Source organism: Labeo rohita, chromosome 18 (genome assembly GCF_022985175.1).
Source record: "Labeo rohita strain BAU-BD-2019 chromosome 18, IGBB_LRoh.1.0, whole genome shotgun sequence".
NCBI classification, from domain to species: domain Eukaryota; kingdom Metazoa; phylum Chordata; class Actinopteri; order Cypriniformes; family Cyprinidae; genus Labeo; species Labeo rohita.
This window is the reverse complement of record NC_066886.1, coordinates 20,148,348-20,161,294: the sequence shown is the minus strand read 5'-3', so window position 1 is coordinate 20,161,294 and position 12,947 is coordinate 20,148,348. Positions and strand designations below refer to the sequence as shown.

Genomic DNA, 12,947 nt, shown 5'->3' with positions numbered 1-12,947 from the left:
CTGTGTGCAGTGCATATTAAAGTTCCTCAGTGGCTCTGCAGTCCCCTGACTCTGCTTTTTCACTTTTCTTACCTGATTACAATTTCATCTGCATGAAGGGTAAAAGCTGAAGGGAATATAAAGTTACACAGTACTTTATCATTCAATTTTTCCTCATGAGTGCACTTATTGAATTAAGTGAAACCACACAAAAGTACATAAAGCTGAACTTAATCCACACAAGCTGAGACTCACTGTGAATGAAACTATATTGTACTACACCAGATTAAGTCACAACCTGAAGTCTGAGATAGTATGCACAGGTGTACACTGTAAGAATGAAGAAACACAGTATAAAAATAGAAAAAGGTACTAGAAACTGCCAGGAAGATATCTGTTAAATTTACACATACATACATTTCCTTTAGCGCCAGTTCAATGCATAATTCAGTATATGGGAAAACTCTAATATTAAAAAGAGAATTAAAACTTCTCTTAAAGTGTATAGCATCAGAACATAACAGGAGTGAATTTATCTCTTTCAAAGTTCAGGTGAAGTAACTGTGAATCACTGAATGTCCATAAAAAAAAAAAAACATTTTTGAGAGTGGAGAAAGAGGTCGCTGAAGCACCAGTTACACACAGCTTTAGAAAATTACACAATTGATGACCAGCAGAACTATCATTATATTTTTATAATAGCATCATCTATTTGACTTTTCCCACCTTTTTCGAGATAAATGAAAAGAAAATGAAAGATAAAAAACTGCAGTGGTTTTAAAATGTCCGCCCTTGTAAACAAGAAGAAAAAAATGCTACTCATAGTGTGAGAGAGAGAGAGAGAGAGAGAGAAAGAGAGAGATTAGATTTAGTATGTTAGTCAATCTCTGCAGATAGTTTTTTATATACTTTCAAGATTGAAGTATGAGTTTGACATTCAATAAAAATACATTTGCATCTTTTTCACAAGAGTAGTAACAATTTGTGAAATTTCTCCACAGAGATTGTCAGAGCCATGACCTACGTGATAAACCAAGGCATGTCCATGTACTGGGGAACCTCACGATGGACTGCTATGGAAATAATGGCAAGTAACATTTTTCTAAACAGCATTTGTCATGAGAAACTTAGGCCTAATTCAACGTGTCACTCTGCAGAGCACAGCATTTCAAGTGAATTCAAGCGTATCACTTATATGAGAGTGTTGTCACTGATCATTGACTTCCTACAACAAAGTACCCTCTTGTATCTCAGCGTCACATGTACATAAGTATTCACAGCCTTTGCCATGACACTCAAAATTGAGCTCAGGTGCATTACTGTTTCCACTGATCATCTTTTAGATGTTTCTACAACTTGATTGGAGTCCACCTGTGGTAAATTCAGTTGACTGGACATGATTTGGAAAGGCACACACCTGTCTATATAAGGTCCAACAGTTAACAGTGCAAGCCTCAGAAAAAAAAAAACAAGGCATGTCCAAGAAATTGTGTGTAGACCTCCGAGACAGGATTGTATCGAGGCACAGATCTGGGGGAAGGGTGCAGAAAAAATCTTGCAGCATTGCAGGTCCCAATGAGTACACTGACCTCCATCAACCGTAAATGGAAGAAGCTTGAAACCACCAGGACTCTTCCTAGAGCTTGCCTCCTGGCCAAACTGAGCAATTGATTGAGAAGGGTCTTGTCTTCTTGGTAACCAAGAAGCTAATGATCACTCTAGTTGAGCACCATGTTCATATGTGGAGATAGGAGAAATCTACAGAAGTGCAACACTCCACCAATCTGGTCTTTATGGCTGTGTGTTCAAACTCAGTCCTCTCATCAGTGAAGACACATGAAAACATGCTCGGAATTTGCACAAAATCACCTAAAGGACCCTCAGGAAATCAAACAAGATTTTCTGGTGTGATGAACCTCAAATCTAGGTGTCATGTTTGAAGAAAACCAACTCTGCTCATCACCTGCAGAGCACCATCCCAAAAGTAAAGTGTGCTGGTACCAGCCTCATGCTGTGGGTCTGTTTTTCAGCGGCACGGTCAGTGGGAGTCATCAGAGTAGAAGAAAAGCTCAATGCACCAAAATATTGAGAGCCTTAATGAAAACCCAGTCCCAAGCATTCAGAACCTCAGACTGGGCAGAAGGTTCACCTTCCAACATGACAATGAGCCTAAGCACACAGCAAGAGTGGCTTATAGACAACTCTGTAAATCCCCTTGAGTGGCCCAGCCACAGCCTGGGCTTGAACCCAATCAAATATTTCTGGAGAAACCTGAAAATGTGCATCTGCCTCCATCCAACCTGACAGAGCTTGAGAGGTGAAGATATGAGGAGAAGAATGGCAGATAATTGCCAAATGATGATGAACAAAACTTGTAGCATCAAAAAGACTTAAGGATGTAATTGGTGCCAAAGGTGCTTCAACAAAGTATTGCACAAAGGCTGTGAATACATATGTACATGTGAATTTTTTATTTTTAAGAAATTTGCAAATATTTCAAACAAACTTCTTTCACATTGTCATTATGGGGTATTGTCTGTAGAATTTGGAGGAAAATAATGAATTGATTCTGGAATAAGGCTGTTACATAAAATGTGGAAAAAGTGAAGCGCTGTGAATACTTTCCGGATGCACTGTATATTGACCACATCACACATTTTTATCACAGTGTTTTGCAGTACTGTATGTTGCTGTAATTGCAGTGTAGCAAGAAGCAAGTTGGCCCAAACTGATATGTTGTAATTAAGTACTGACATTATTAATTCATGGGTGACAAATGAAGGCTTGATCAGGGTTTTTACAGAGAGGACACACACTGATGACCTGCAATTTGTGTGACTGTGATAATACCATGTTCTGATGTCATGCCAGATCCATCCCACGTAAACACACCCCCTCGACTGGAACTTGTGTTCACAGCCTGAAATGAGCTCTGTACATGCATATGCAAACAAGGAGTCAATAGGGTTGTCAGCAGTCATGTGATATTACTATAGACTGTATATAGAGGGAACCAGAACAAGTTGTCGCTTTTATTACAGTCAGTATTTCTCAGGGTGTACATAGCTAAAAACCTGGCTACAGAAAAGCAAAGTTGCATATGGTACACAACTACGTCATATGTCATTCCAAAATAAAGCACAGTTCATATATTTGTTTTTATTTTTTCAATGATTCACACTTTTATTTAGCAAGGATGCATTAAATTGATCAAAAGTGGCTTTTTCTGTTTATCAAAGAGTAATGAAAAAAATATCACTATCTCCACAAAATTAAACATCACAGCTGTTTTCAACACTATATTAAAATTATTTCTGAAGTATCTGAAGGAAATTCAGGTTTGCCTGAGACTAAATTTGGACTGTATTTCAAGATCTCAAGAGTTTTCAGGCTACAACCACCAAACTTGGGTCAGACCTTCAGACTGGTCTGACTTGGGTTGCTATATCTTTTTTTTTTTGTAACTGATCGGACTTGCGTTTTTCGTTAAACAGATGAAAAACTAAAAAAAAAGTCCCATAGATTTTTATTGACATGCTAGCAACATGTTAGATCACGTTAGCAATGTGCTAAATCATGCTAGCAACATGTTATCAACATTTGTCTAATCATATGTCACAGTTAAATCTTTTACAACTGCTTCAAATTTTCAGGCTTGGCTTTTTCAAGCCAACTTCAAAGTTTGTTCAAAATTTTGCTCATCTAGTTTTATATTGTCATAATATTTCACAATATTACTGTTTTTACAGTATTTTCGATTAAATTAATGCAGCTTTGATGAATGGTAAATAAATAAAACCAGCCTAAGCTGGTTGGCTGGTCTTAGCTAGTTTAAGCTGGAAGTACCTTGTTTTAGTTGGTCTCCCAGCCTGGCTAAGCTGGTTTTAGCTGGTTGCCCAGTTTGTCTCCCAGCCTGATCAACTAAGACCAGCCTGACCAGCTAAAGAAGTGGACAGAAGCCCTCTAAAATCAGTCTGCTGATGAGTTATGCAGCTATGACCAGGCTGGAAGACAAGCTAAAATGAGCCAAGGCTAGTTTTTCTTGTGTTTTTCAGCTTTCAAAAGCATCTTATTGACCCCAATTTTTTTTAACAGTACTGTATATGAGAACACATTTTTACTTTTAAGTCTTGCCTAGATGTGATTTCATTGTTCACTTTTTACCCAACAGCAATAGTAAAAATGTGAAATTTTAGACTGAAGGATAGAAATGAGCATTTGAAATCAAGCTCACATTGAGAGACCTGCTGAAAACATCATCAACAACAACAACAACAAAATAACAATAGAAACCTCCACAGAATTTTGTAATGGTTTTACTGGTTATCATGTGAATTGTACTGGTTTAAATGGAAACTGTAATGGTGCCTATTGGTCTCTGGTAACTGGTCGCCGTCTATCAGTGGCTTGTTAAAACCACTAAATCCTAATGGAATATGTCCCAAAACACACTACAGGAAACCATTTTTAATGGCTTTAATGGTAAGAAGTTGATGGTTTGTAATGTTTGTAATGGTATTTGTAGTGGAAGCCATTAGAATTTCTATGACGGTTTCTATTGTTTTTTTTTTGTTTTTTTTCAACAGGAAAAATAAGCATTTGTGTACATATTTTAAATGAAACCAGCAAGTGTAATATCTGCAATATCTGATCTGATAATATCTGATCTGATGTTCCAGTAGAGAAATTATGAAACAATGTGTAGATCATATGGTGAAATTATAGCTATGACAAATATACCATACACACTGTATATATTCTGATACGAAAGTGTAATGTATTTTTTATTCTGTCTTTCTAGGAGGCATACTCTGTAGCGAGGCAGTTTAACCTGATTCCTCCAGTGTGTGAGCAGGCTGAATATCATCTTTTCCAGAGGGAGAAGGTCGAGGTGCAGCTGCCTGAGCTCTACCATAAGATAGGCAGGTGTCAATCAATCATCATTTACTCAGTCAATCTCAGTGAATGTGATACTGTCAATTTTAGAGAATTCATCAGTGAGAGCTGCAGCTGCTCATCTTGGCCATAAATATGACCTTGATTCTGTTGGGGACTGTAGGTGTTGGCGCCATGACATGGTCTCCTTTGGCCTGCGGGATCATCACTGGAAAATATGAAAACGGTATCCCAGAATCCTCCAGGGCAGCTATGAAGGTACCCAGTGTTAAAGGCAAATTTTCTTAGAATTTTCTAGGATTTTCTAGAAGCTTACTGCTGCATATACACAAAGACAAATCAAATATTTATTTTCTGCCATGCTTCTTCCTACCTGACTCAACTCATCTACTTCTCTTGTCTTTTTGTCTTGAAGTCATACCAGTGGCTGAAAGACAAGATAGTCAGTGAGGACGGACGAAAGCAGCAGGCAAAGCTGAAAGAACTCAGTCATATTGCTGAGAAGCTGGGCTGCACTTTGCCTCAACTTGCCGTAGGTAAGAATTCTCCCATCAACACTTTTACAAGGTTGTCTTACCAGTGGAGCTGCCAGTTCAGTGTAGACTTTTGAGCTAGCAGAGCTTGTGGAGTTCTTGCTTCTTGTTCTTAAATTATTGCTGAAGTTTTAAAGAATTTGCTGCATTGACAGAACCAAGAAGAGAGCGGGTCATATGGGTTTTCGAAAAATATCTTTTTTTTTTTTTTTTGCAGTTTGTAACATAGCTATCCTTCAATGTAAACAGTCTGCAACGTTGTTAATCAAAAAAGTGTATGATAAACAAAGATGCCTTTGTCTTCTGCCTGTTACGTCACTAGTGTTTACAGTTTACCGGGTAAACTTTAGCTCTGGGCACTATTCGCTTACATAAGTGGACATCAAAAACAACCGCAGACTTGGCAACACTGATGGTAGCGCTCGCTAACTTGCTCGAGTGCTCCTCTCTGTACCAATCACAACAGGCTTGGCCTTCTGACCAATCAGAGCACAGCAGACTTATGGAAGGGAGGGGTTTACAGACCTTAAGCTTAGAACTGATCAAACTAATTGTTGTAAAATCATTGAGAAATGAGTCTATGTATAAATGTATATTTTGAGAAAATTACAATATTTTCTGACCTTAAATGCATTTAAACCTGTTGTAGGGGACTCCAACACAATATTAGGACATTTTAAAATACCATATGACCTGCTCTTTTAAAAAGCTATTTGTTAGTGTTTACTGCGACCATTCTTGAGTGCAATAGGTAAAACATGTTTGTTCCATGCATTTTAAAGGGTAGTTCACCCAAAAATGAAAATTCTGTCATTAATTCTTCACTATCATATTGTTTCAAACCTGTAAGACCTTCGTTCATCTACAGAACACAAATTAAGGTTTTTTTTTTTTGATGAAATCCGTCATTATTTTTGTTTTCTTTGCACACAAAAAGTCTTCTTGTCCTTCATTACATTAAATGGGTCATCGGATGCCCATTTTCCACAAGTTGATATGATTCTTTAGGTTCTTAATGAAAGGTCTACAATATACTTTGGTTAAAAATTCTCAATGGTAGTGTAAAACAACACCCTTTTTACCTTGTCAAAATGAGCTCTGCAAAAATCATCCCATTCTGATGGATTCACAAACAAATGTAATCCACTGCATTTTCAGCGGCTCAGATGTCAGGAGTAAATGACGACCACTATGTTCATTATTACATCCAGCAACACAACACCTCAATCGCTCAGTCAGAGATATTCTTGTCTACATCCGGTGACGCCACACCGACTGGCATCTGAGAATGGCTCAGTTTGAAAAAGGAGATATTATTTTTACAGATTAATTAAAAACCACTGCATGGATTTTTATCATTTAAGGGTAGATGTGTACATACACTGCCAATACACATTAATGTTCAAAAAAACATGTAAAAGTGAACTTTGCATCCGATGCCACCTTTAAAGTTGAACCACTGATGTCACATGGACTATTTTAACAATGTCCTTACTACCTTTCTGGACCCTGCACATTTTTGGATGAACTGTCCCTTTAAAAACCCTCCAAAACTGTCACAGGTAAAATCTCCGATAATATGATTAAATTGTCTATACAGTACAGTTCAGAAGTTTGGGTTCAGTAAATAATTGTTTTATTATTATTATTTGTATTAATCTTATTTTAGTTTTATAGTTTTATTCACCCAGGACATCAAATTGATCAAGAATGACATTCAAGACATTTATAAAGATTTCTGTCTGAAATGTAGAATTTTCCATAAATCAAAGAATCCTGATTTTAAAAAAATCTGCTTTGTCATCATTCGAAAGTATATTTAAACAGAAAATCTTATTTTAAATAGTAAAAATATTTTTGCAATATTGTTGTTTTTACTATATATATATATATATATATATAGTATCAAATATGTCTGCTTCAATCTCGCTAAATTCCAGCCTCAGCCCAATCAGAAGTACCAGTACTTACATAGAAACCTATACAAAGTAGCCAGAAAGAAATGCTAATTTTAAAGAAATACATCAGATGGATTTAGAGGCTTCTGCATCTGAACTCTTCATATATATATTCAGATGCAAAACCAGCTAAAAGCCATCTCGGTCAAAAAGATAATGATAATAATAAGATAATGCTCCTGACACATAGTATATGTCCATCAAATACTTTTACTTCAAACTCGCTAAATTCCAGCCTCAGTCCAATCAGAAGTACCAGTACTTACATAGAAACCTATACAAAGTAGCCAGATAGAAATGCTAATTTTAAAGAAATACTAGACAAATAGACAAAAACATTCAAATATCTTACCGACCCAAACTTGTAAACTGTGCTGTTTATATGCAGACTTAATGAGAAGTACTTTTGAATGGCCATTCAATGAAGAAATATGACTTTTGACCACAAAATGGTGTAGTTACAATACACTAATATGTTTACGTTTAGTTCTGTTTTGCCACCTAATTTCCCACAAATTGTAATCTGCTAAAAACGTAATTTTGAAGACTTCTTTGTCACTTTTTCACTCCAGCTTGGTGTCTGCGGAACGAGGGAGTGAGCTCGGTACTATTAGGGACCTCAAATGCAGAGCAGCTAACTGAAAACCTGGGAGCCATACAGGTGAGCACTGAATCTATTGACTTTCGAAGCATCTGTTAATTCCCAAAAGCTTCCTGACTAATTTCTCTTCACATTCAGGTTCTTCCAAAGATGACATCCCATGTGGTCTCAGACATTGATCACATACTTGGGAACAGGCCATACAGTAAGAAGGACTATCGGTCCTAGGGTCTCTGGACACAGGCTCAGGGTGAAGAGAGATATGTGTGTAGCAGTATTCGTGCCCTAGTGGTTCCTGCTCCGAATCTGTTTGCATCATCGGTCTGACCTCTCTCTGTCTGAAGCCTTAGAGTGCGGTCCTCCTTAACCTGTACATGCATCCCCTCTGTTTCTGCTAGTGTGCCTTTGCACTCAAACACCACAGCAAGAATCCCATTGACTGGCGTCCTGGTGTCAGTTGTAACGGCACTTTGTAGGAGAGCTTCACTCACAAATGTGATTTATGAACCTTACCCATGCTTGTCCTCTGCTCTCAAAACCATCAGCCACCATCCGGGATGTCTGGCGGTATTAGCACACAGAGTGGAGGAACAGAGCATGTCGCCCTCTTGTGTTCAAACGCAGCAACTGCAAACCTGTTTCACAGACTGTAGAGCACAGACCCAGTGGAACAGTGTGCATCATAAAGCTGTTTTGCCTGTACAAGAATGCCTGTGTTGATATTTTATGAAGGATATTTTAAAAAGATTATGCGTGTTTGCTTTATAATGTGAGCCACAGGTACATGTGGTAGAAGAATAAATAATGCACACATCCGACCTATAGGAAATTACTTGAACGAGGGTAGCATAAATCTATGAATACATGCTTACTGAACATGCAACTGTATTATAAACAGACCTCAAGCCGCACTGCAGTATAAATATACAGTATTAGAGTTGATCAGACATGCGTAGAATATATTATGCCAGCAGACTAATGCATTCATGATAATGTTATATAAATGAATGACTTGTTTTTCCTTTTAGTAACAGTATGGAAGATATTCAGAGGAAAACAACTGCAAGGGATCCCCTTGTGAAAAAGAAGCGAGCTTAATTGTATTAAACGTGCACATTTAGTGTACTTCAAAAAGTATGTTTTTTAAAAACTATACTTTTAAATAACATAATATCAATGAAGGCCATGTAAGTGTACTGAAATATAGAGCATTTTCATGAACATTTTTCGTAATACACTTAAATGGATTTTGGAAGAAAGTCAAATGAAAAGAATTACTTTTAAAGGAGAAGTTCACAGAACAAAAATTCAATCACCCCCTCGTCATCCAAGGTGTTCATGTCTTTCTTTCTTCAGTCGATAAGAAATTATATTTCTTAAAGAAACAATTCAGTTCTCCATATATTGGACTTCAATGGTGCCCCCAAGTTTGAACTTCCAAAATACAGTTTAAATTTTTAAATAAATATCTAGCCATTTTTAAACAAACTGACAATTTATATTCCAGTATATCTTTTTAACCTCAACCTCGTCTTGTCTCGTTTCTGCGATGTGCTTGCGTAGTCTGTGTAATCCGGGTCAATACAGTTAGGGTATGCTGAAAAACCCCCATCTCGTTTTCTTCTTCAACGTCAAAATTGTCCTACATCACTGTTTAACCTTTTTTTGTAACAGGCGTTTGATCTTTGCATGTTCACTTTGGAAACACTGGGTCGGTACTTCTGCAGTGATGTAGGACAATTTTAAAGTTGGGGAAGAAAACAAATGATGTTTTTCAACATTCCCTAACTGTATTGACCATAATGAACCGGAAAAAAACTGAGTTCACAGACTTAGACAAGATGAGCGTTTGAGGTTAAACAGTATATAAATTGTCAATTTGTTTCGAAAATGGCCGATCGTTTTGCTAGATCATTTAAAGCCATTTGAAGCTGCATTTAAACTGCATTTTGGAAGTTCAAACTTGGGGGCACCATTGAAGTCCATTATATGGAGATAATTCCTAAATTTTATTCCTCAAGAAACATAATTTCTTATCAACAGAAGAAAGAAAGACACAAACATCTTGGATAACAAGGGGGAGAGTAAACTATCTGTAAATTTTTGTTCTGGAAGTGAACTTCTCCTTTAAGTACATGTTAAGTCATTATGTTTTAATAATCGGTTGTTGTGCTCTAAAGAAGTACACTTATTTTTATGTGTTGACTAACATATTAAAGCACATTTAAAGAACTTTATTATATTGTGTGTTATGCGTAGTGTGTAGTGTGTTAATACATTTAAAATTACTATATTTTAAATGTACTGAATTGCAGCTTCATTATTATTATAAATGTGTAATTACATATATTTTTTAATTTATTATATATAGGTTTCAATTGAAATTACATGAAAATATATTTTAGTTTACCATAAATGCTTGTCAGTACATATTAACCACATTTCAAAAACAAAATAAATAATTATGAAAGTACAAATAAAGATGTACTTAAAGGGATAGTTCACCCAAAAACAAAAATTCTGTCATTAATTACTCACACTCATATTGTTCCAAACCTGTAAGACCTTCGTTCATCTTTGGAACACAAATTAAGATATTTTTGTTGAAATGAGAGCTTTCTGAACCTGCATAGACAGCAACGCAACTACCACGTTCAAGGCCCAGAAAGTTACTAAGGACATTATTAAAATAGTCCATGTGACATCAGTGGTTCAACCTTAATTTTATGAAGCTACAAGAATACTTTTTGGTGCAAAGAAAACAAAAATAACAAATTTATTCAACAATTTCAACAAGGTCCTCTACTATCTTTCTGGGCCTTGAATGTGTCAGTTGCATTTCTGTCTATGCAGGGCAGAAAGCTCTCGGATTTAATAAAAAAATATCTTAATTTGTGTTCCAAAGATGAACAAAGGTCTTACGGTTTTGGAAAGACATGAGGGTGAGTCATTAATGAAAGAATTTTCATTTTTGAGTGAACTAACCCATTAAGTCCAATTTAAGTGGACCAAAAAACACTCTAAATTTCAGCAAACAACATTTAATATAAATTTAAACTATAATAAGTACTCTTTTTAAAAGTATTCTAAAGTCTTCTTCTTTTTCACAAGGGTAGTTCACCCAAAAATGAACATTCTGTCATCATTTACTTCACCCTCATGTCGTTCCGAACTTGAATGACTTTTTCTTCTATAAGATGTATGAATAACTGTTTGAATAACTGTATGAATAACTAATGTATAAATGACAGTCCACTGGGTCAAAAACAAGAAGTAACCCAAAAAATCCTGTTGTTTAAGAAATTTTTAAGAAAAAAAGAAAAAAAAACTGAGGGTCAGTGAATGACAAGTTTTCATTTTGGAGTGGACTGTCCCTTTAAGAAACCAAGGAGCTCCTGATATGCATGGCAGCGTTAAGATATAATGGGAGCGAATCTGATTTACTGTTTTCGGGTGCCTCATGTTTGATTTTATAGCTCTGTCTCGCCCTACTTGAAAGCCATACTTTATCACGCCCTAGATATTTTAAACACAGATGAGCTGCTTTACCCTGTAGTATTTCGATTCTCAGAGTGTTTAGATTCATTTGAAACCTGTCTTGATGAAACACAATGGCTCTGTATAAAAAACATAAAGGGTGAAACTTCAAAAATAGTGTTTTGAGAAACCCAGAAGGCTTTATGAGATCCGTGTGTACATAGTGTTACCTTTAGTCTCCCTGCGGAGTGCCTTGATTCTCACCTGCATGAACATTAGGGCTTGCCCATTCTCCCATGGGTCCATGAGTGTAATACTGTGAGCTTTTCTCAATTGTAAATGATGTCTTTTACAGAAACTAAGAAATCACACCACGTGGTGACTATTGTTTTCTAAAGTTTGTAACATTGTTTTGGAGAAAAGAGGAGCTGTTGGATACACAGGCTGTTCTGAGTCTCTGCATCAGGGTCTTTTATCATATCATGCATCTCTCTCCCTGTATGGCAGCAGTAACTTCTGTAAATATAAATATGTAAACAGTACATAGAGGTAGATTATATGCTTGAAATAAAAACGCATATGGCCAGTAAACCCATGTGTGTTTCCTTAATAGGGCTGGGCAATATAACGGTGTACACAATAAACTATTAAGACCCTTAAGATAAGACCCTTCTTCCTCAGCTGGGATCGTTTAGAGTCCTTTGAAGCTGCATTTAAACTACATTTTGGAAGTTCAAAATCGGAGCACCAATGAAGTCCATTATATGGAGAATAATCCTGAAATGCTTTCCTCAAAAGCTATAATTTCTTTATGACTGAAGACAGAAAGACATGAACATCTTGGATAACGAGGGGGTGAGTAAATTATTTGTAAATTGTTGTTTTAGAAGTGGACTTCTCCTTTAACTGTAGCATTTGTTATAAGAGGACTAGCCTATTAATCATTTTTTTTAACTGATCAATATAGCATTTGTTAAAAAGATTTTAATATATGTTAGTGCTGGTTCAAGACTGTTTTCTTCTCTTTTTTTATCAGTCACTTACTGGTGAACGCGCTGGTGAACGCGTACAGAGTATATGGTGATTCATGCGATGCTCACAAACTGCGCTTCAGTCATATGTGACCCTGGACCACAAAACCAGTCTTAAGTAGCACGGGTATATTTGTAGCAATAGCCAACAATACATTGTATGGGTCAAAATTATTGGTTTTTCTTTTATGCCAAAAATCATTAGGATAGTAAAACATCATGTTCCATGAAGACATTTTGTCCTAACAAACCATGCATCAATAGAAAGCTTATTTATTTAGCTTTCAGGTGATGTATAAGTCTCAATTTTGAAAAATTGGCACTTATGGTTTTGTGGTCCAGGGTCACATATTGTGATGATAACTGCTCAGTTCGGTTCATAAAGTTAGCGCTTATAAAAGTGCCATAGGCACGAGTTAAAGGGATCATCTGATGCAAAGTTCACTTTTACATGTTGTTTGAACATTAATGT

At 36.3% G+C, this 12,947-nt stretch overlaps 1 protein-coding gene across 3 annotated transcripts in view; it reads left to right on the top strand.

The window, feature by feature from the left end:
- Positions 1-12,050, top strand: part of kcnab1a (potassium voltage-gated channel subfamily A regulatory beta subunit 1a) — a 127,949-nt gene extending 115,899 nt beyond the window's left edge. For 2 of the 3 annotated variants that reach the window (XM_051135553.1, XM_051135552.1), the window contains exons 9-14: positions 981-1,066; positions 4,781-4,901; positions 5,039-5,133; positions 5,291-5,411; positions 7,939-8,027; positions 8,106-12,049. In XM_051135553.1, coding sequence (XP_050991510.1) covers positions 981-1,066; positions 4,781-4,901; positions 5,039-5,133; positions 5,291-5,411; positions 7,939-8,027; positions 8,106-8,195 — 602 coding nt within the window. In that variant the 3' untranslated portion in view covers positions 8,196-12,049. Of the gene's footprint in view, positions 1-980; positions 1,067-4,780; positions 4,902-5,038; positions 5,134-5,290; positions 5,412-7,938; positions 8,028-8,105 lie in introns of all 3 variants that reach the window. The other variant, XM_051135551.1, reaches the window with a different exon arrangement.
- The last annotated feature ends 897 nt before the right edge of the window (positions 12,051-12,947 follow it).